General features: G+C 39.7%; 2 protein-coding genes across 2 annotated transcripts; both read right to left on the bottom strand.

Moving 5' to 3' along the window:
* Positions 1 to 1414: 1414 nt before the first annotated feature.
* LOC118778986 (interferon-induced GTP-binding protein Mx-like) lies at positions 1415 to 8998 on the bottom strand. Its single transcript, XM_036530791.1, has 13 exons — positions 8941 to 8998; positions 7333 to 7529; positions 6475 to 6609; positions 6198 to 6352; positions 5888 to 6026; positions 5443 to 5641; positions 5270 to 5348; positions 4887 to 5006; positions 4584 to 4770; positions 4323 to 4481; positions 4098 to 4174; positions 1817 to 2029; positions 1415 to 1639 (listed from the first exon to the last, which is right to left on the bottom strand). Exons 2-13 carry the CDS (start codon positions 7520 to 7522, stop codon positions 1415 to 1417), a joined length of 1878 nt encoding a protein of 625 aa, XP_036386684.1. The 5' UTR covers positions 7523 to 7529; positions 8941 to 8998.
* Positions 8999 to 11341: 2343 nt separating this feature from the next.
* LOC118778987 (interferon-induced GTP-binding protein Mx-like) lies at positions 11342 to 16956 on the bottom strand. Its single transcript, XM_036530792.1, has 12 exons — positions 16767 to 16956; positions 15895 to 16029; positions 15618 to 15772; positions 15307 to 15445; positions 14398 to 14596; positions 14225 to 14303; positions 13842 to 13961; positions 13539 to 13725; positions 13278 to 13436; positions 13053 to 13129; positions 11913 to 12128; positions 11342 to 11735 (listed from the first exon to the last, which is right to left on the bottom strand). The coding sequence occupies exons 1-12, from the start codon at positions 16954 to 16956 to the stop codon at positions 11511 to 11513; spliced, it is 1881 nt and encodes a 626-aa protein (XP_036386685.1). The 3' UTR covers positions 11342 to 11510.
* Positions 16957 to 19800: the final 2844 nt, after the last annotated feature.

A 19800-nucleotide genomic window follows, 5' to 3' on the forward strand; every position in this document is an offset into this window, starting at 1 on the left:
TGTAAGATGAGTATTTAATAAGAGAAGAGTACATTTATCCAGCAGGCATTTTGCGTCTTACACTGTCCATATTGAGTTGTGAGGTATAATATTCATGCCTTTCACAATTTGTTTTTACCCGTGGTCCCTTCCGTTCTAAATTTAACTGTTCGAGGTAATGGAACCACAGGTTGCATTTGAAAACATCGCCAAGGCCTCAGTGTTTTATCTTTCCGTTGTTTCTACCGCTAGATTTATAATATAAACGTCTTCAGAAGCATGTGATCCTCACGAACATGAGTAGATGAAGATAAACCCACAGATCTCCAACTGATATGTGATCTGGTACATGAAGAATCATAGCCCTCCAACTGCCACAAGAGGGCGCGACACACCAGTGAAAGTTCACGCATTCACCAAAACAGTGAGTTGCTGTACACATGCACAATAAAACACTAACCATACCAGAATGTAGATACTGTATACTCATGGTTATCAGCAAGATTTACGTTTATTTTATGCTCAAAGAAGAAACTCTGCTTAATCACCCTACATTAACAAAAAAGTTATTCAGGGAAAAATAAAATTTGAAACATATTAGGTGCACAGTGCTTTGGCTCGATGTTTATGTTTTCCACAAAAATGTAATGATGTAATAAATGTATTAGAGACTTGTTTCTTTTTTTTTCATTAAAATGTTCCAACACTTGTTTCATTGGAGGGGGTTTTATATCTCTATCTATTTATCTCTCTCTCTCATACATGTTATAACCTGGAATGAAAGTGTTCTCAATTTTGAAAACTGGAAAATTTGAAAGTTTTGAAAGTCAAACTTTCAGTAGACTCAGTCTGCATCTGAATACTCAGTATGCACTAACATCGGTTAAGACGTACTACCCAACCCTTACAGTAGTACGTTCTATGGGTATGCGAGCGAGTAGTAAGGACACAATTCGGATGTACTCCGCCGCCACCTTACCTGTCCTTTGACCCGGATGTCTACATGTTTTAAAAATCAGTCTGCTTTACTTAGCTGACTGTCAACCTGAGGTAAAACGAAAAGCTAACATTATGTAACAAGCCAATTGATTTGTTAGCTTGACCAAGTTGACTACACCGCCGTCTTCTTTCTCTTTTTCCTAGGGAATTATTATTCTTTGGTTACTCGGGCTCCAGCTGACTTAAGGGATAGCGTAGTGTAGTACGTCTGCATACTTCAAAATTTCAACGGATGTAGTAGGTCATCCGGGTACCGTTTGACTACTGTTAAATGCTTACTGAGTATTCGGACACCCTACACAACTGTGACTTACTGCTTTTTGCGTACTATATAGTATAACAGAACGAGTATTCGGATGTAGCCTCAGACTGTCTCACCACTACACCCTTTTAGAGCTAAGCATCTATGATGTCACAATAGTCAGGCACTGTGGTGTTAGAATTTCAACAGTTGCTCTATTGCCCTTTTGAGCCGGTCCTGCCTCTCCACTAGGCGGCGCCTGTGCTCTGCTGTGTCCTCCTTTTCTTCGGCCATGTGCTCCAAACCCTCTGTGTCCTGCAGTACGAGCAGTATCTCCGTCTGCAGCTTTGCCCCAGTCTCCAGCAGCATGTGGAAGCGCAGAATCATGGGCACCATGTCAGCCAGGCGACCTGAAGAGATCTGTGCACACACATTCACAAGATTACTTTCAAACCAGATAAGTACCATGTTTTAAGTTTACTTTCTTTATTATTACAGAAAAAATAAGTGGAGATACACTTTATCACTAGATGTGCTAATTGAGGGATTCTTGTTGCTGGTTTATTTCACAGTTTGTTGTGGAGTAAAGTTTGGTACCTTCAAGTACGTTTTCACATGCTTCATCAGATCTGAGAGCTCATTCCTCCTGCGGCCTTTGCCCCTGGCATTGTCGTCTTGAGCCTTCAGCTCATCCATCTTGTAGGAGTACGTCCCATCTTGGGTGTATACCATTTCCTCCATTTTGAACAGTGTCTTGATGAGCTCTGCTGAGTGTGCTTTTTGTGCCTGCTGGATCTGACTGCTTTTCTCCTGCACAGAGACATCAATGTTTTTAAGTGAACCGTGTCTTCACTGCCTCCCTTATGAGCCAGGGAGGGACTACATGAAAATGCCACAGTATTATATCGACAAACATGTCTATCAATGCAATCAACAATATCAACATCATTACTGCTTTTTTAAAAGAAATTTGTTACAAATGTATGATTGAATAATTGTTTATGGTTTGAGTTACCAGTACCTAATTTTTTGGAAACTGTTTATAAATTTATGACAGTATGCAAAAGAGGAAAGACAGTGGAAGAACATAAATATGCCATACATAGGGGTAATGATGGCTAATTGTGGCTAAACAAAGTCACACATCACTGTTCCACATCATACAGGCATAAATCCAAGCAAAAAATTCCAGATTCAGTCAGGAGGGGACACCATTTGAAACATTTATGGCAACAGGACTCTCTGGATTTTTAAATCTGAAGCAGCTACATTTTCTGGGCTGAATTTAGAGTTGAACACTTTTTCATTATTTAGGTTTCCAGATCTCCTTTGATTTATAGATCTGGTTAGCTGCTCACAGCACTCAGACATGCACTGTGGGTACAACTAGACTAATCCATGGTTCAATTGCTTTCTTTGTCAGCAGTGATTCTTTTTCGCTGTTTATCAGTTTATAACTAGATTGTACATTTCTATGGAGCTATCCTTCTGTCAATATGATAGCTGTCAGCCCAAGTACAATATTCTTGTAGTTTTTACCAGTTTAATATGAGCATTTTGGTTGTTCTCACTATCAATGGTTTATTGCTTTATTGTTACTTTTAACATACCTATTACTATGCATGATTTTTTGTTAATTAGTATTCTGAGTGATCTGGTTATTGAGTGACCCATGTCGTTTTGCATGATTTTTTTCATAATTGCATTCAAGTCGTGCCCTGTTTTTCTATAATAAAAAACACACCTTGCATTTTTTTTTCTTTTTACACCCTAATGAAGACACTAAGGCTAAAATACGGCAGTGTTTGACTTAGGTCAAACATGAACATGCCAAAAGAACAAAAACACTTTAAATTAGTCAGAAAGTGCCCCTCCATCATGTTTAATTCTTCATATTAAAGCGACCCTATCTGTTAGAGCACCTTCCGACTCATCTAGATGGAACTATGTGACCAGGACCAGAATCACAGCTCTGTCTAGCTGAAAGTGCCAGAAACCTTGTCTGTCTAACACCACAGCCTGTCATCTAAACATGGTTGGGATTTTGTTTATGAGTCACTCTCACATCCGAGCTGTGTCTACATTGTCTCTGCCATCTCTTCCTTTGCCAGAGACAGAGATTGTAATATTTTGCTCTCTGGACCTCAAGGTAGATTTGCAGCTAGGTGGCAAAGTGGTCAGAGCCAACTGTGCCAGCTGTTTCACAGTACTTTACACTGTCTAGAGTTAGCTTCCATTTACACCATTGGAAATGTAGCTGTTAAATAGAAGACTGAACCATCATGCTGAGCTCTCCTTTCAAATCACTGCATTAAAGTATACCGTGTTATGAAATTAGTTCTGTTTGTATTTTTGGGCTATTGAGTTAGTGCTTTTGGATGAAACATTGGCACTGATTCACCTCTGGAACATAAGAGTGAATAATAAGCTATATGAAACACCTAGTGGTTTTTGTTGGGGGACATTATTTATGGGTATATGCGGGCATGGTTGTATGACCAGTGAGCACATTAGACAAATTATTTTATCACACTGATTGAGTGCATTAATGCATTTCATCTGTGCCTCTGAAAGACAATATTAGGCAATTTTTGAAGAAAGAAAACATTCACAAATACATTGACAGCTCTATCAAATGTGATAAAGAAAGCACTTACACTGAGTTTACATGTGTATATCTCGAGTGTGAATAAACCCCATACTGCTTTTTTTATAATTGTACTATTGGTATGTTTTCATAATATTTAATTAAACTAGTAGCAAATGAAACTGAAACATTTAATTCACAGATAGATTAGTTATCTGAGACACAGTAATGCTTAATTTTTCCTGTTTCATCAGCAACACTGAATAAAGTGAGATAAAGGAAAGGAGAAACCTTTGTGTGTTTTAGGAGGTTGGGCAGGGTTTTGAAATGCATGGTAGCCACCTCGATGAGGTCTTCCAGGACTTTATCTGTGTGAGGAACGGAGACACAAAGTACAACGCACCTCAGACTCAGAAATGGACCAGAACATACAAATCATGCAAACCATTATTAAATATTGTGTACTACCATTTGATCCCAATTTACATTTTTCTCTAAACAAGGACAAATGCTTACCAGAAATGGCTGACAAGAGCTGAAAAGCATGAGGTTCCATCTCTTTAATAAGCCTTTGACACAATGCTTCAAATACACGGTAATTTTGGAATCCTGGTAGCTGCCTCCCTCGACTGATCTGGATAAACTCCTCAGCCAAGGGCTGCAGAGTGCTCTCAACTGACAAAACACAACACACAAGCCAAAACACATCAGAGGAAACATCACCTTGCCATGCTTTATGAGATCAAATTAAAGCAAGAGGATGTGCTCACCGCCCACCTCTTTTTCTCAGGTCATCTGAAAATGAGAGGATGTACTCACTGTCCACATCTCTTTGTTCCAGAGTCTGGTGCCACTTCGAGAATTGGTCACGGGTGAAGCAGTAAAGTTTTGTGTCTTTTGCAAATTGCTTGGAAATATCGCCATTTGTCAGCGCTTGGATGTCATCCAAAAAGTCTTTGATTTTCTGCCTCAGAAAAAGGAAAAAGATAAAAACATAAATTGGTGCTCCTGAATGACTCTTGGTAAAATAACTTCCTCTAGTACACGCTGATTAGCCTTTATGAACCTGTGAAAGCTCACCTCAGTCAGGAATCTGGCGATCTCTCGGCTGCCTGTAGGAATATTCCCCATGAAGCTAAGTTCCTCTTCTACCTTCTGTAACTTCATGAAAATGTCTGCCTCTATAGTATTAAGTGAACTCTGTTGTGAAGAAAACAGAATGATCTCTTATCTTGATCAACACTGCAAGGCACAATAATGATAATACTAACACACTTTACAAAGTGCTGCTCATGCAAAAGGCAACTACTTCACAATATTAGAATTAGAATATAATAGAGAAGAACAGAATCAACAGTATGGAAATGGATGTGGGGAGTTCACACCAACGTTCAGGTTCCTTATAATTGCAGTACTTTACTGGTATGCAGAATTTATGTAACAATCATACTGTTCATGTTTACCTTGATCAGAGTCAGGAGTTCCTTTGAAAGCTTCTCTGCAAGATTGTTTATGCCAGCCTGCTTGCTGTTGAGTAAATTCCTTTAAAGAAGTATTATGAAATTAAGCTATTGAACTGTGAGGCTTTGCTTACAACCAACATGAGTACAAGTGGTGCAATAACTGAATATGATACCTGAAATGCTGGTGTCCCTTGAAAAACGTCTTCTCCAAGTTGAGGGCATCAGAAAACGAGACTTTGTCTTGGATATCCTTTTGTCCTCGACAGCGGACAATGGTATATCCTTTCTTCAGGGGGATCAACTCGTTTCTAATGATGCTAAGGATTCTTTCCTCCATTCCCTTATCCACCAGGTCAGGCTTAGTGAGGACACCTAAGAGATGAATTAGAGGGACACTGAACAGTTGGTTTGGTCCCCATGAAAATCAGTCCCTCTTACAGACCTTCATACTTGGAATTTGTCACCATATTGTTACAGTCAAAATGAGTCTCCAAGTGAATACAAACAGGGGATGAGTACCCACAAAGCTACAAACACAGGATTAATCCCCATGCAAACACAAATGGAATCAGTACCAATGCATCTACAGGCATGGAATATATCCCTATGAGTCAGTACCAATGGTCCTCTCTCCCTCTGGATCAACCTCCTGTGCCATTTGCAGGGCCTCAGCGGTAGTGATGTCAGCAGTGCACGGGATCACCACCAGGTTTATGGTCTCCTTGTTCATGATGTACTCGTAAATTAAGCTCTTTATCTGAAGAAAAAAAAAAGAAGAAAAGACATTGTCACCAGCAGGACCAAACCAGCTCAGTGTGGGAGGGGTCTCTATGGAGCGAGGGGGATTGTAAGGGGTCCACTGTGGTAGAGGGAGTGGGAGGGGCCATCAGTGTGGGGAGGGCTGTGGAAGGGATTTCAGAGGACTTACCCGGGTGGCAATATCATCAGGCTGTCCCCCCATTGCCACCCGTGTGATTCCTGGCAGGTCGATAAGGGTGAGGTCTGGGGTGGTTTTGGATTTGATCTGAACAGTGATTCTTTCATGGCTGATCTCACAATTTTCCCCAGCTAACCGATTTTGAGCTGGGAAAAGCAAGTTGACAGAATTTCACAGTCATTATTTCACTGTGTACTATTAAGCTGACTGTTAGAGTATAAATTAAAATAGAGATACAATAAAACATAATAAAATCATGTCAAATTACCATTTTTGATCTCCTCACACACTTGCTCAGGAGAATCCAACTTTATACTTTTATGTCTGTATAATATCTCCCCCTCCCAGTCGGTGTCTTCACTGTTGATCAGGATAAGCTCCAGGGGACATCGAGTCACCACCCCTTTCATTTACAACACACCGAAAACCCAGCCAAGGAAACATACATAAAAAACAAGTTAAATGATGGGATCAAAAACCCATCTTTGAAACAACAAAGTCAGATTTTTGAAAGTACATGCAGATTCAGCTTGTTTAGACTATTTAATGCCTCAAATGTTAAGGTTATAGATCCTGTCCAAATATTTTTCCAATTTATAATGGCAATTTAAAGTGGGGACGTCTCTTCTCTGAAACCGGCTGCTTTGGCAGCTGTCTTTTTATGCTGTCACATCTCCTTTGGATCTTTTAAAATTATCAAAAACCAAACATATGTTAGTGGAATTTTGAAGAGAGTACATCACCTCTGTTCATTGTACAGTTCCATAAACTCTTAGAGAGCATAGACCTTTGTAAACTTCATAAAAGTATAAACTTTCAGACATATTTTATGTGACACATATGTGTTTGTTTACTCAGGTGTAATGACCACACACACTTATATTTCCTTTGATGAACAAAGGCAAATAGGTTTGCTCTGAACATCTACTGTGTTCAGATCTAGTTTCTCTGAATATAAGGAAAATGTTATATTTCCAAGAACTTTTGATGAACCCAGTATAACATAAATATTAAATTATTATTGTAAGGTACTGATGTGGTTTCAGAGTACTGCTGTAGGTGGAGTTCTCAATGTATTCAATATGGAGGTAAATGCATATTTGACTGTGGGTGTACATGAACATACCAGTGCCTCTGGGCAGCTGGACACCAGACAAGGCCTCAAGCACAGAGCTTTTTCCTGAGCTCTGGTCTCCAATCACAGCGATGGTCGGTAAAGGTACGTCCTGATCAACACCAAGCCACCGCAATTGATCCACAAAATCCATAAAAGGACGCACCGTCTGCTCAAAATGATTTAGTAGTACAGCCTCCATGGCAGCACTGGAGAGGAAATACAATTGATAACTGTCAAATCACGTTTTCGTCGGTGAAAACGGAGACATTTAATTATATAGTTACCGTTTAAAGGTGTTTTGTCTAGTTTCCGTCACGTCTTCGTTATGTGGAAAAAGGTCGCAGACGAGTATAACTTATAAGAGCTTGATAACCTGCCCTCCACAGTCTTACATCCAAAACTTTCCTTTGTTCCTCATTGGCCTCCCAGCAGTGGAAGTTTGAAGCAAAAGTCATTTTTCTTTTTTAAATTCAATGTTTGGCACCATGTGAACACTATGAATGCAGGGAATGTTGTTCGTAGAGATGATTGCTACGCTCTGTGGGCACATTAGTATGATGAATATGTGGCTCTTAGTATAATTGGTCAACACTGTGATTCCAGGCGGATGTAAGCATACGTTACTGAAGCCCATCTATGGAGAGTCGTTAGACATCAGCCCTTGCGTTTGCGCCCCATGTACTGAGGAAGAATGAAACGAAACCAAACCAGAGAAACGAAACCAAACCAACCCATCATGCCAGAGTAATGAGGAGTAAAGAGGCCAATCCCTGCCGCACCCATTCCCAGTTTACCTCCAAATTCTCAAAAGTATTAAGAAAATTTTAAACCATGCTTTTGAAATTATTTCTGGCATTTCTGCGTGGTGTGATGGCCAGCTGGTCATTTCTTTTTTCAGAGATAGAGACAAGGTGTAACATAATTTAAAATGTACCTTCATTTTCCTAACATGAGCGAGCAAGCAATAACTATGTTTCACATTTCGTGTTTGAACAAGTTGTAACACCTCCAATATAAAATGTAATTATTTGTGGTTTGCTGGCTGCGCAACTAGGAAAAAGTCAAGTTTGTGTCCAGCAAGTAAGTTACAGTTGGAGAGCTACCTGATTATAATTAACAAAATTATTTTAGTCGTATAGTTGTAAAATTTAATGATATAATTTTTTAAATCAATAATATCCAGTGTGTCCCATTCAGGGGTACAGGAGTACTCAATTACTCACTGAAATCCTAAGAAACAGAATAGCATTGTTAAGAATGTCATCTTGTTTAAGTCCATTATTAAATATATTCAGCTGGATGGGCATGCATGAAACGTAATTATATGCTGTTTGCTGTCACTGCAATCAACATATATATGTAAATAAATAAAAGGACAAGTGTGCGTCCAGCAAGTACGTTACAAGAAAGCTACCTGCCTTATTTGGAAAGCTACCTGAGTATACTTAGCAAAATTATTTTAGCCATATAGTTGTAATATACATACATACAGAAAATGTTATATTGTGGTTTTGTGGCTATCAGTTAGCCTATAACGTTTCTCTGACTCTGTACAATAGCCTGAGGGAACAAGCAGTCAGAAGAAACTCAAATAAAACGAATGAAAACATTTATTACCTTTTTATGATTCTTTTCCAGATGATGTGATTTAAGAATGGGAAAAGATTGCACTCTGTAAGCTCATCCAAACCAAACTGACATCAAAGGCAACAGTGGAGTGTTTTATACCTATTCTGCCACACCTATGCAAATGTTGGCGATATGGTGACGTCAGTTGATGAGGGATATGTCATGATATGAGAATTATCTGCCAATCGCCAGCCTGATGCACTGTCATGTATTGTGGAAGTTACGGAGCGGGGCCAGGATTTAATAAAAAAAAAAAAAAAAAAAAAAAAAAAAACACGTCTGAAACCCAGTTCGGAGTTCCCGTGTCTGCTCCATTAAACCACATCGAAACAGGATTGCGATTTTTTCACCTCACCTGGGATTTTTGGTGGTTCGTTTGCTCTCCTCCTATCAAAGTTAACGTTGTTTTTATACACTCTTGATGGCATCGTCAGTGAGCAATATCATTTCTCACATGTTCATGTTTTACGATGAATATTGACGCATAAAGTCGTTCATATTGTTTTAATACGTGATTCTCCTGATAGCGAAGCTAGATAAACACTACGTACGCTATGTATTATCTGCATATTATAAAATTGATAGTTCCGACCCTTAATTATGATTGGCTGTTTAGCGTTCGAAGCCGTTGTATATTTCCCGTATACCTTCCATCTCACCGCATCACGTTCCATATTAATGCGCTGCAAATTGTTTCCATGCCAACTTGTTAAAAAGTGTTAACACCGTAACAGAATGTCAGAATAACAGAATCTACACCAATCACTGCTTGCGAAGCACAACGGTGCAAAAACTTTCTGATGCTGGCCTTCAAGCCAGAGTAATTATGTCGGTGACGGGGCATAGATGTGAATCGTCTCTGCAATCCTACTGGCGTCCAAACTTCAGTGCGAGAAACGCGTGGAGTAATATACTTGCTGGCACGCAGTCTCAGTTAAAGCGCACCGGCACTGAATTAAATGCCCCGATAACACCAAAGAGGAGCGCTAACCCGGACCATTACTTTAACCACTGTACCATAAACGGTGATATTCAGATTAATATTAAACATCCCTAAATGGCAATCCCCTTGGTGTCAGAGTGTCTTTATTTTGCAGATTTTACAGCACAGGTTCCAGCGTGTGTGTGTTGTTTGGCAACCATTCTGTCAGTAGCCTAACTCGCTAAAGCACTGCACTAGGCTAGTTGGCGGAAGAATGTATTTATTCGTCAATTTTTATTCAAACAAGTTTTTATCACTGTTTGTTGATTTTATAGAACTTTACAAGGTAAATGGTAACAGTTTTATAAAAGCAATAAGCCCCGCGAGGCCGTAGGTTACGGGTATTATACAACAGCCAAGGGGGTTTTAGGTAAAACTAACGAGGTTGACATGGTTACAAACGGAAAAAACAGAGCTCTGCTTACTCGATGTGTTAGTGTGACGCTCTGTGTGGTTTAGCTCGCTGTGTTTGTTACCTCTTGAGCAATGCATTACATTTATTGGTATTTAGCAGACGCATCCAGAGCAATTTACATAGGTTACAGTTTTAACATGCTATCCATTTATACAGCTGGATATTTACAACGGCAACTCTGGGTTAAGTACCTTGCCCAAGGGTACAACGGCAGTGCCCCAGTGGGGAATCATAACTTTTAGTTATGAGCCGTATTAAACGAAACCACAGCAGAGGTGTGTGAGAAACCAAACCAACACATCATACCGGAGTAAGGATTAAGAAAACTTTACAACATGTGTTTGCAAAATTATTCCTGGCACTTGTGGGCCATCTGGCCCTTTCTTTTTTTCAAAGACAGAGACAAGGTTTAGCATAGTTTGAAATGTGCCTTCCTTTTATTAACAAAAGTGGGCAAACAACAGCCATGTTTCACATTTACTGTTCTAAACAAGCTGTAACAACTCCAATATAAAACCACAGATCCCCAAATGATACGATGTGTGATCTGGTACATGAAGAATGATAACCCTCCTATTGCCACAGGAGGGCACGACACACCATTGAAAGTTCACACACACGCCAAAACAGTGAGTTACTGTACACATACACATAATAAAACACGAAACAAAGAATGTAGATATTTTATGTTCATGGTTATCACCATGATTGTATGTTTATTTTATGCTCAAAGAAGAAACTCTGCCTAATCAACCTATATTAACAAAAAAGTGCCATATTTTCAATTATATTCAGGGAAAAATAGATTTTGAAACATATTAAGTGCACAATGCTTTGGCTTTATGTTTATGTTTTACACAAAAACTGGATTTGATAAATTTGTTAGGAATTCATTTCATAAATGGGGATGTTATATCTCTATATTTATATATCTGTTTATCTTTCTCGCATACATGTTAGAACTTGGAAGGAAAACGTTCTCTTAATTTTGTGACTGGCTTGGAAAAAAAGTATATAAATAATCAAACAGGATGAAGTTAGACAAAAAAGATGTTGTTAGACTATTTTATTTTAAGCTCTCAGTGAACTCAAGACTGTCTCACCACTACCCCCTTTTAGAGCTAAGCATCCATGATGTCACAATAGTCAGGTGCTGTGGTGTCAGAATTTCAACAGTTGCTCTTTTGCCCTTTTGAGCCGGTCCTGCCTCTCCACTAGGCGGCGCCTGTGCTCTGCTGTGTCCTCCTTTTCTTCAGCCATGTGCTCCAAACCCTCTGTGTCCTGCAGTACGAGCAGTATCTCCGTCTGCAGCTTTGCCCCAGTCTCCAGCAGCATGTGGAAGCGCAGAATCATGGGCACCATGTCAGCCAAGCGACCTGAAGAGATCTGTGCACACACACTCACAATATTACTTTCAAACCAGCTAAGTACTATATTTTACATTTACTTTCTATATTATTACAGAAAAAATAAGTAGAGAGATACTTTATCATTAGATGTGCTAATTGAGGGATTCTTGTTGCTGGTTTATTTCACAGTTTGTTGTGGAGTAAAGTTTGGTACCTTCAAGTACGTTTTCACATGCTTCATCAGATCTGAGAGCTCATTCCTCCTGCGGCCTTTGCCCCTGGCATTGTCGTCGTCTTGAGCCTGCAGCTCATCCATCTTGTAGGAGTACGTCCCATCCTGGGTGTATACCATTTCCTCCATTTTGAACAGTGTCTTGATGAGCTCTGCTGAGTGTGCTTTTTGTGCCTGCTGGATCTGACTGCTTTTCTCCTGCACAGAGACATCAATGTTTTTAAGTGAACCGTGTCTTCACTGCTTCCTAGGGAGGGACTACATGAAAATGCCACAGTATTATATCGACAAACATGGCTAATTTAGGGTTGAACACTTTTTCATTAATTGGGTTTCCATTGGAGATGTATAGATCTGGTTAGCGGCTTGCAGCACTCAGACATGCACTGTGGGTATTTTTTGCTGTTTATCAGTTTATAACTAGATGGAACATTTCTATGGAGCTGTCCTTCTGACAATATGATAGCTGACAGCCCATGAACAATATTCTCATAGTTTTTTACCAGTTTAATATGGTCATTTTGGTTGCTCTAACTATTACATTTTACATATGTATTATTATGTGCAATTTTTTTGTTAATGAATATTCGGAGTGATTTGGTTATTGAGTGACATGTGCTTTAGCAAGTTGAGCCCTGTTCTTCTACAAGTAAAAAATACATCTTGCATTTTTTTCTTTTTAAATGCTACAAAGGCACTAAGTCTAAAGTACGGCAGTCCAATATGAGCGTACCAAAAGAAAGGTTCAGAGGGTATCTCAATAAAGCATTTCATCTGTGCCTCTACAATTCAGGTCTGAGAGACAATATTATGCATTTTTTGAAGAAAGTAAACATTCACAATTATATTGACAGCTCTATCAAATGTGATAACGAAAGCACTAATACTGGGTTTACATGTGCATATCTCAAGTGTGAACAATCCCAATAATGCTTTTTTATAATTGTAGTATTGGTATGTTTCCCACAGTGTTTAATTAAATCGGTAGCAAGTGAAATTGAAACATCTGATTCACACATAGACGAGGTATTTGAGACACAGTAATGCTTAATTTTTCCTGTTTTATCAACAGCACTGAATCAAGCTTTTTTCACAGGAAGTGAGATAAAGGAAAGGAGAAACCTTTGTGTGTTTTAGGAGGTTGGGCAGGGTTTTGAAATGCATGGTGGCCACCTCATTGAGGGCTTCCAGGACTTTATCTGTGTGAGGAAGGGAGAGACAAAGTGCAACAAACCTCAGACTCAGAAACGGACCAGAACATACAAATCATGCAAACCATTATTAAATATTGTGTACTACCATTTGATCCCAATTTACATTTTTCTCTAAACAAGGACAAATGCTTACCAGAAATGGCTGACAAGAGCTGAAAAGTATGAGGTTCCATCTCTTTAATAAGCCTTTGACACAATGCTTCAAATAGACTGTAATTTTGGAATCCTGGCAGCTGCCTCCCTCGACTGATCTGGATAAACTCCTCAGCCAAGGGCAGCAGAGTGCTCTCAACTGACAAAACACAACACACAAGCCAAAACACATCAGAGGAAACATCACCTTGCCATGCTTTGTGAGATCAAATTAAAGCAAGAGGACGTGCTCACCGCCCACCTCTTTTTCCCAGGTCATCTGAAAATGAGAGGATGTACTCACTGTCCACATCTCTTTGTTCCAGAGTCTGGTGCCACTTTGAGAACTGGTCACGGGTGAAGCAGTAAAGTTTTGCTTCTTTTACAAGTTGCTTGGAAATATCGCCATTTGTCAGCGCTTGGATGTCATCCAAAAAGTCTTTGATTTTCTGCCTCAGACAAAGGAAAAAGATAAAAACATAAACTGGGGCTCCTGAATGACTCTTAGTAAAATAACTTCCTCTAGTACACGCTGATTAGCCTTTATGAACCTGTGAAAGCTCACCTCAGTCAGGAATCTGGCGATCTCTCGGCTGCCTGTCGGAATATTCCCCATGAGGCTAAGTTCCTCTTCTACCTTCTGTAACTTCATGAAAATGTCTGCCTCTATAGTATTAAGTGAACTCTGTAGTGAAGAAAACAGAATGATCTCTTAAATTGATCAACACTGCAAGGCACAATAATGATAATAATAACACACTTTACAAAGTGCTGCTCATGCAAAAGGCAACTACTTCACAATATTAGAATTAGAATATAATAGAGAAGAACAGAATCAACAGTATGGAAATGGATGTGGGGAGTTCACACCAACGTTCAGGTTCCTTATAATTGCAGTACTTTACTGGTATGTAGAATTTATGTACCAATCATACTGTTCATGTTTACCTTGATCAGAGTCAGGAGTTCCCTTGAAAGCTTCTCTGCAAGATTGTTTATGTCAGCCTGCTTGCTGTCGAGTAAATTCCTTTGAAGACATATTATGAAATTAAGCTATTGAACTGTGAGGCTTTGCTTACAACCAACAAAAGTACAAGTGATGCACCAACTGAATATGATACCTGAAATTCTGGTGTCCTTTGAAAAACCTCTTCTCCAAGTTGAGGGCATCAGAAAGCGAGACTTTGTCATCGATTTCCTTTTGTCCTCGACAGCGGACGATGGCATATCCTCTCTTCAGAGGGATCAACTCGTTTCTAATGATGCTGAGGATTCTCTCCTCCATTCCTTTATCCACAAGGTCAGGCTTAGTGAGGACACCTAAGAGATGAATGAGAGGGACACTGAACAGTTGGTTTGGTCCCTATGCTCTTTGGCGTTGCGATCAAGCTGCAGGTTTGGTACCCTGTAGACCTGGGTTTGAGGCCGGGTGGGGTGACTGCTCTCGCCCTTCACTACATATGGTGTCAGTAGTGGGATGGCTTGCTGTGAAGCCATCGGAGGCATGCCCAGTGTGTGGGCCATATGAGGGACCCCCAGGTTAGGTTGACCCCAGTGTGAGGGACCCCAGAGATGGGTGAAGCACCAGTGAGTGGGGCACCCTGGCATGGGAGAAGTACGGTGGGGGAATGCATGAGGGACGCCTTGGTGCATGAACCCATGGGCACGCTTCCCGAAGGGGAGGGCAGTGTGACAGAGTGTGCTCACTAGAGTTGAGTGTGAGCTCTGGCTGCCATTCCAACGAGCCTTGCTCTTTGGTGTTGCGGTCAAGCTGCAGGTTTGGCACCCAGTAGACCCGGGTTTGAGGCAGGGTGGGGTGACTGCTCTCGCCCTTTGCTACACCCTCTTACAGACCTTCATACTTGGAATTTGTCACCATATTGTTATAGTCAAAATGAGTCTCCAAGTGAATACAAACAGGGGATGAGTACCCACAAAGCTACAAACACAGGATTAATCCCCATGCAAACACAAACAGAATCAGTTCCAATGCATCTACAGGCATGGAATATATCCCTATGAGTCAGTACCAATGGTCCTCTCTCCCTCTGGATCAACCTCCTGTGCCATTTGCAGGGCCTCAGCGGTAGTGATGTCAGCAGTGCACGGGATCACCACCAGGTTTATGGTCTCCTTGTTCATGATGTACTCGTAAATTAAGCTCTTTATCTGAAGAAAGAAAAAAAGAAGAAAAGACATTGTCACCAGCAGGACCAAACCAGCTCAGTGTGGGAGGGGTCTCTATGGAGTGAGGGGGATTGTAAGGGGTCCACTGTGGTACAAGGAGGGGCCATCAGGGCGGTAAGGGCTGTAGGAGGGATTTCAGTCACAGAGGACTTACCTGGGAAGCAATATCATCAGGCTGTCCCCCCACTGCCACCCGTGTGATTCCTGGCAGGTCGATAAGGGTGAGGTCTGGGGTGGTTTTGGATTTGATCTGAACAGTAATTCGTTCATTGCTGATCTCACAGTTTTTCCCAGCCAACTGATTTTGAGCTGGGAAAAGCAAGTTGACAGAGTTTCACAATAATTATTTCACCTGGTACTATTAAGCTGTCTGTTAGAGTATAAAATAAAATAGTGATACAATAAAACATAATAAAATCATGTCAAATTACCATTTTTGATCTCCTCACACACTTGCTCAGGAGAATCCAACTTTATACTTTCATGTCTGTATGATATCTTCCCCTCCCAGTCGGTGTCTTCACTGTGGATCAGGATAAGCTCCAGGGGACATCGAGTCACCACACCTTTCATAACAGAAAACCCAACAGAGAAAACATACACACGAAAAAAGAAAATGTACTGGTGAAATGATGGGATCAAAAAGCCCTCCGATTAAAAGACAACCTCAAAAATCCACCTTTGAAAGGACAAGATCATATTTTTGAAAGTACCTGAATAGAATACAGCTCTTTTAGACATCACTGATTCCTTAATTGTTAAGGACATGTCTCCTGTCCACATATATTTCTGATTTTTCATGACAATTTAAAATGGGAAAGGAGTCTTCTCTGAAACCGGCTGCTTCAGAATGAATGCTATGGTAGCTATCTTTTTTTTTATTTTCATGTCCCCTTTGTTTTCAATAATGGAATTTTGCAGCGACTGCATCACCTCTGGTCATTGTACATTTCCAAACTCATAGAGAGCATAGAGCTTTGTAAACTGCATATCTGCACTTATACTTCCTTTGATGAACAAAGGCAAATAGGTTTGCTCTGAACATCTACTCTGTTGAGATTCAGGTTCGCTGAATGTAAGTAAAAATATGACCTGAGACAGTGAACTGCTGTTTAATCAGCTGTATTTCTTTGTGCTGTACTATGATGGTGATGACAAAGCCGCCAAGAGTCTTCTGTTATATTTTTTATGTTTTCAAAGAACTTTTGATGATGTGGTTTCAGAGTACTGCTGTAGGTAGATTTCTCAATGTATTAAATATGGAGGTAAATGCATATTTGACTGTGGTTGTACATGAACATACCAGTGCCTCTGGGCAGCTGGACACCAGACAAGGCCTCAAGCACAGAGCTTTTTCCTGAGCTCTGGTCTCCAATCACAGCGATGGTCGGTAAAGGCACATCTTGATCAACACCAAGCCCCCGCAACTGATCCACAAAATCCATAAAAGGACGCACCGTCTGCTCAAAATGATTTAGTACCACAGCCCCCATGGCAGCACTGGAGAGGAAATACAATGCATAACTGTCAAAATTTGTTTTCATAACTGTTTTGTTTTTCATACAATTGATGTAATTCACTGAAATATTTGGTAATTCTTTTATGCAGCATTTTTAATTATAAGACATACATGTAAGTACAATATAAAAAAAAAGTTACATAAATACAACTTTAATACACTGACAGTAAGGTATGATGAGCTTCTCAGCACAGACCCCTCTGAAGTGGCCATTGACCCACTCATGCTGTCATCTAGTCTCTCAGATGCTTATGATGTCAACCTACTGTTAGTCTCAGAACTACTACACAAACAGGTGTTGTATGTATTATATTCATTTCAACTGTTTTTGCCTCATTGAGTTATGTGTCTTTTAAATGTTTAGAAAACTGAAGTGGTCAAGTTTCATTTTTTGCTGGTAGAGACTGAGGAAGATGGAAGGTTTTTTCATTACATCATTACAAACCTTAACCTTCCATGGTGCACACACGGATGCACTTAGACAACATTCCCATAATATATCTATAACCACCGAGCCAACAAAATAATAGCTAACATTGCAGTTATCCGATTCTATCCAAAGAGTCAGCGACTCTCAACTGTGTATTTGATGTATTCTGCCACCACCAGCGAACCTACTTAAACGAAGAAAGGTTGTGCTTATTAGTTGACAGACTGAATCAGGTGTGCTAGTGCGGGACTATCAAATATACGGCATTACTGGGTCTGTTAATTGTTCGCTGAATTCAGGAATGCAGGGACATTCATGAACATAGTGAACATACAAATTAGTATTTCAGAAGTTTATCAAGTAGGCTGTATACTGTAGAATTCAAACTCAATCAAATCAACTTAAATCAAACCATGAAGGCAATTGCTCCCAAGCTGGCATTATTTTGCCTTCGCCGGAAAAGCATGTCAAGTTTTGGTTTTGTAGCAAAATTAATATTTGTCTATAATATACTATATTTTGCCTAGTCTCTAAAGCCAATTCGCCTCCAAAATCAACACATTTATTTACAGCAAGCTACAGTGAATGCAAGGCAGTTGAACTAAGGAGGAACTAATTTAGTTATATAGTTAAGTCATAAATGAGTGGTTTTCCTCATAGCTTCCATTGAGGAAATCAGCACTATCTAACACTCCTGTGCGAGCCTTTGACTTGATAACCTGCCCTCAACAGTCTCATATCTCAAATTCTCCTTTGTTCCACATTGGCTTCTCAGCACTGGAATGACCTGCCTACAGGTCAAAGCAAAATTAATTTTTTTATTGGACTAAACAGATATCACGCAAAAGCGTCATAATTAATTAAGTGTGTTAGTCCATAATTGAAATTATCGTCCCATCACGTTTTCGTCGGTGAAAACGGAGACATTTAATTATATAGTTACCGTTTTAAAGGTGTTTTGTCTAGTTTCCGTCACGTCTTCGTCATGTGGAAAAAGGTCGTAGACGAGTAGTTTTTTTTTATTTTTTTTTTTTATAGTTTTCATTGACGAAATCAACAGTGCTCTTACACGAGCCTTTGGCTTGATAACCTGCACTCCACAGTCTTACATCCAAAACTTTCCTTTGTTCCTCAATGACCTCCCAGCAGTGGAATGAACTGCCTATAGTTTGAAGCAATTGTCATTTTTCTTTTTTAAATTCAATGTTTGGCACCATGTGAACACTATGAATGCAGGGAATGTTGTTCTTAGAGATGATTGCTACGCTCTGTGGGCAAATTAGTATGATGAATATATGGCTCTTAGTATAATTGGTCAACACTGTGATTCCAGGCGGATGTAAGCATACGTTACTGAAGCCCATCTATGGAGAGTCGTTAGACATCAGCCCTTGCGTTTGCGCCCCATGTACTGAGGAAAAATGAAACGAAACCAAACCAGAGAAACGAAACCAAACCAACCCATCATGCCAGAGTAATGAGGAGTAAAGAGGCCAGTTTACCTCCAAATTCTCAAAAGTATTAAGAAAATTTTAAACCATGCTTTTGAAATTATTTCTGGCATTTCTGCGTGGCGTGATGGCCAGTTGGTCATTTCTTTTTTCAGAGATAGAGACAAGGTGTAACATAATTTAAAATGTACCTTCATTTTCCTAACATGAGCGAGCAAGCAATAACTATGTTTCACATTTCGTGTTTGAACAAGTTGTAACACCTCCAATATAAAATGTAATTATTTGTGGTTTGCTGGCTGCGCAACTAGGAAAAATTCAAGTTTGGGTCCAGCAAGTAGGTTACAGCTGGAGAGCTACCTGATTATAATTGACAAAATTATTTTAGTCGTATAGTTGTAAAATTTAATGATATAATTTTTTAAATCAATAATATCCAGTGTGTCCCATTCAGGGGTACAGGAGTATTCAATTACTCACTGAAATCGTAAGAAACAGAATAGCATTGTTAAGAATGGTGTGCGTCCAGCAAGTACGTTACAAGAAAGCTACCTGCCTTATTTGGAAAGCTACCTGAGCATACTTAGCATATAGTTGTAATATACATACATATAGAAAATTTTATATTGTTAGCCTATAACGTTTCTCTGACACTATACAATAGCCTGAGGGAACAAGCAGTCAGAAGAAACTCAAATAAAACGAATGAAAACATTTATTACCTTTTTATGATTCTTTTCCAGATGATGTGATTTAAGAATGGGAAAGGATTGCACTCTGTAAACTCATCCAAACCAAACTGACATCAAAGGCAACAGTGAAGTGTTTTATACCCCTTCTGCCACACCTATGCAAATGTATGGTGATATGGTGACGTCAGTTGATGAGGGATATGTCATGATATGAGAATTATCTGCCAATCGCCAGCCTGATGCAC

This window comes from Megalops cyprinoides, chromosome 6, assembly GCF_013368585.1.
Source record: "Megalops cyprinoides isolate fMegCyp1 chromosome 6, fMegCyp1.pri, whole genome shotgun sequence".
Classification (NCBI taxonomy): Eukaryota; Metazoa; Chordata; class Actinopteri; order Elopiformes; family Megalopidae; genus Megalops; species Megalops cyprinoides.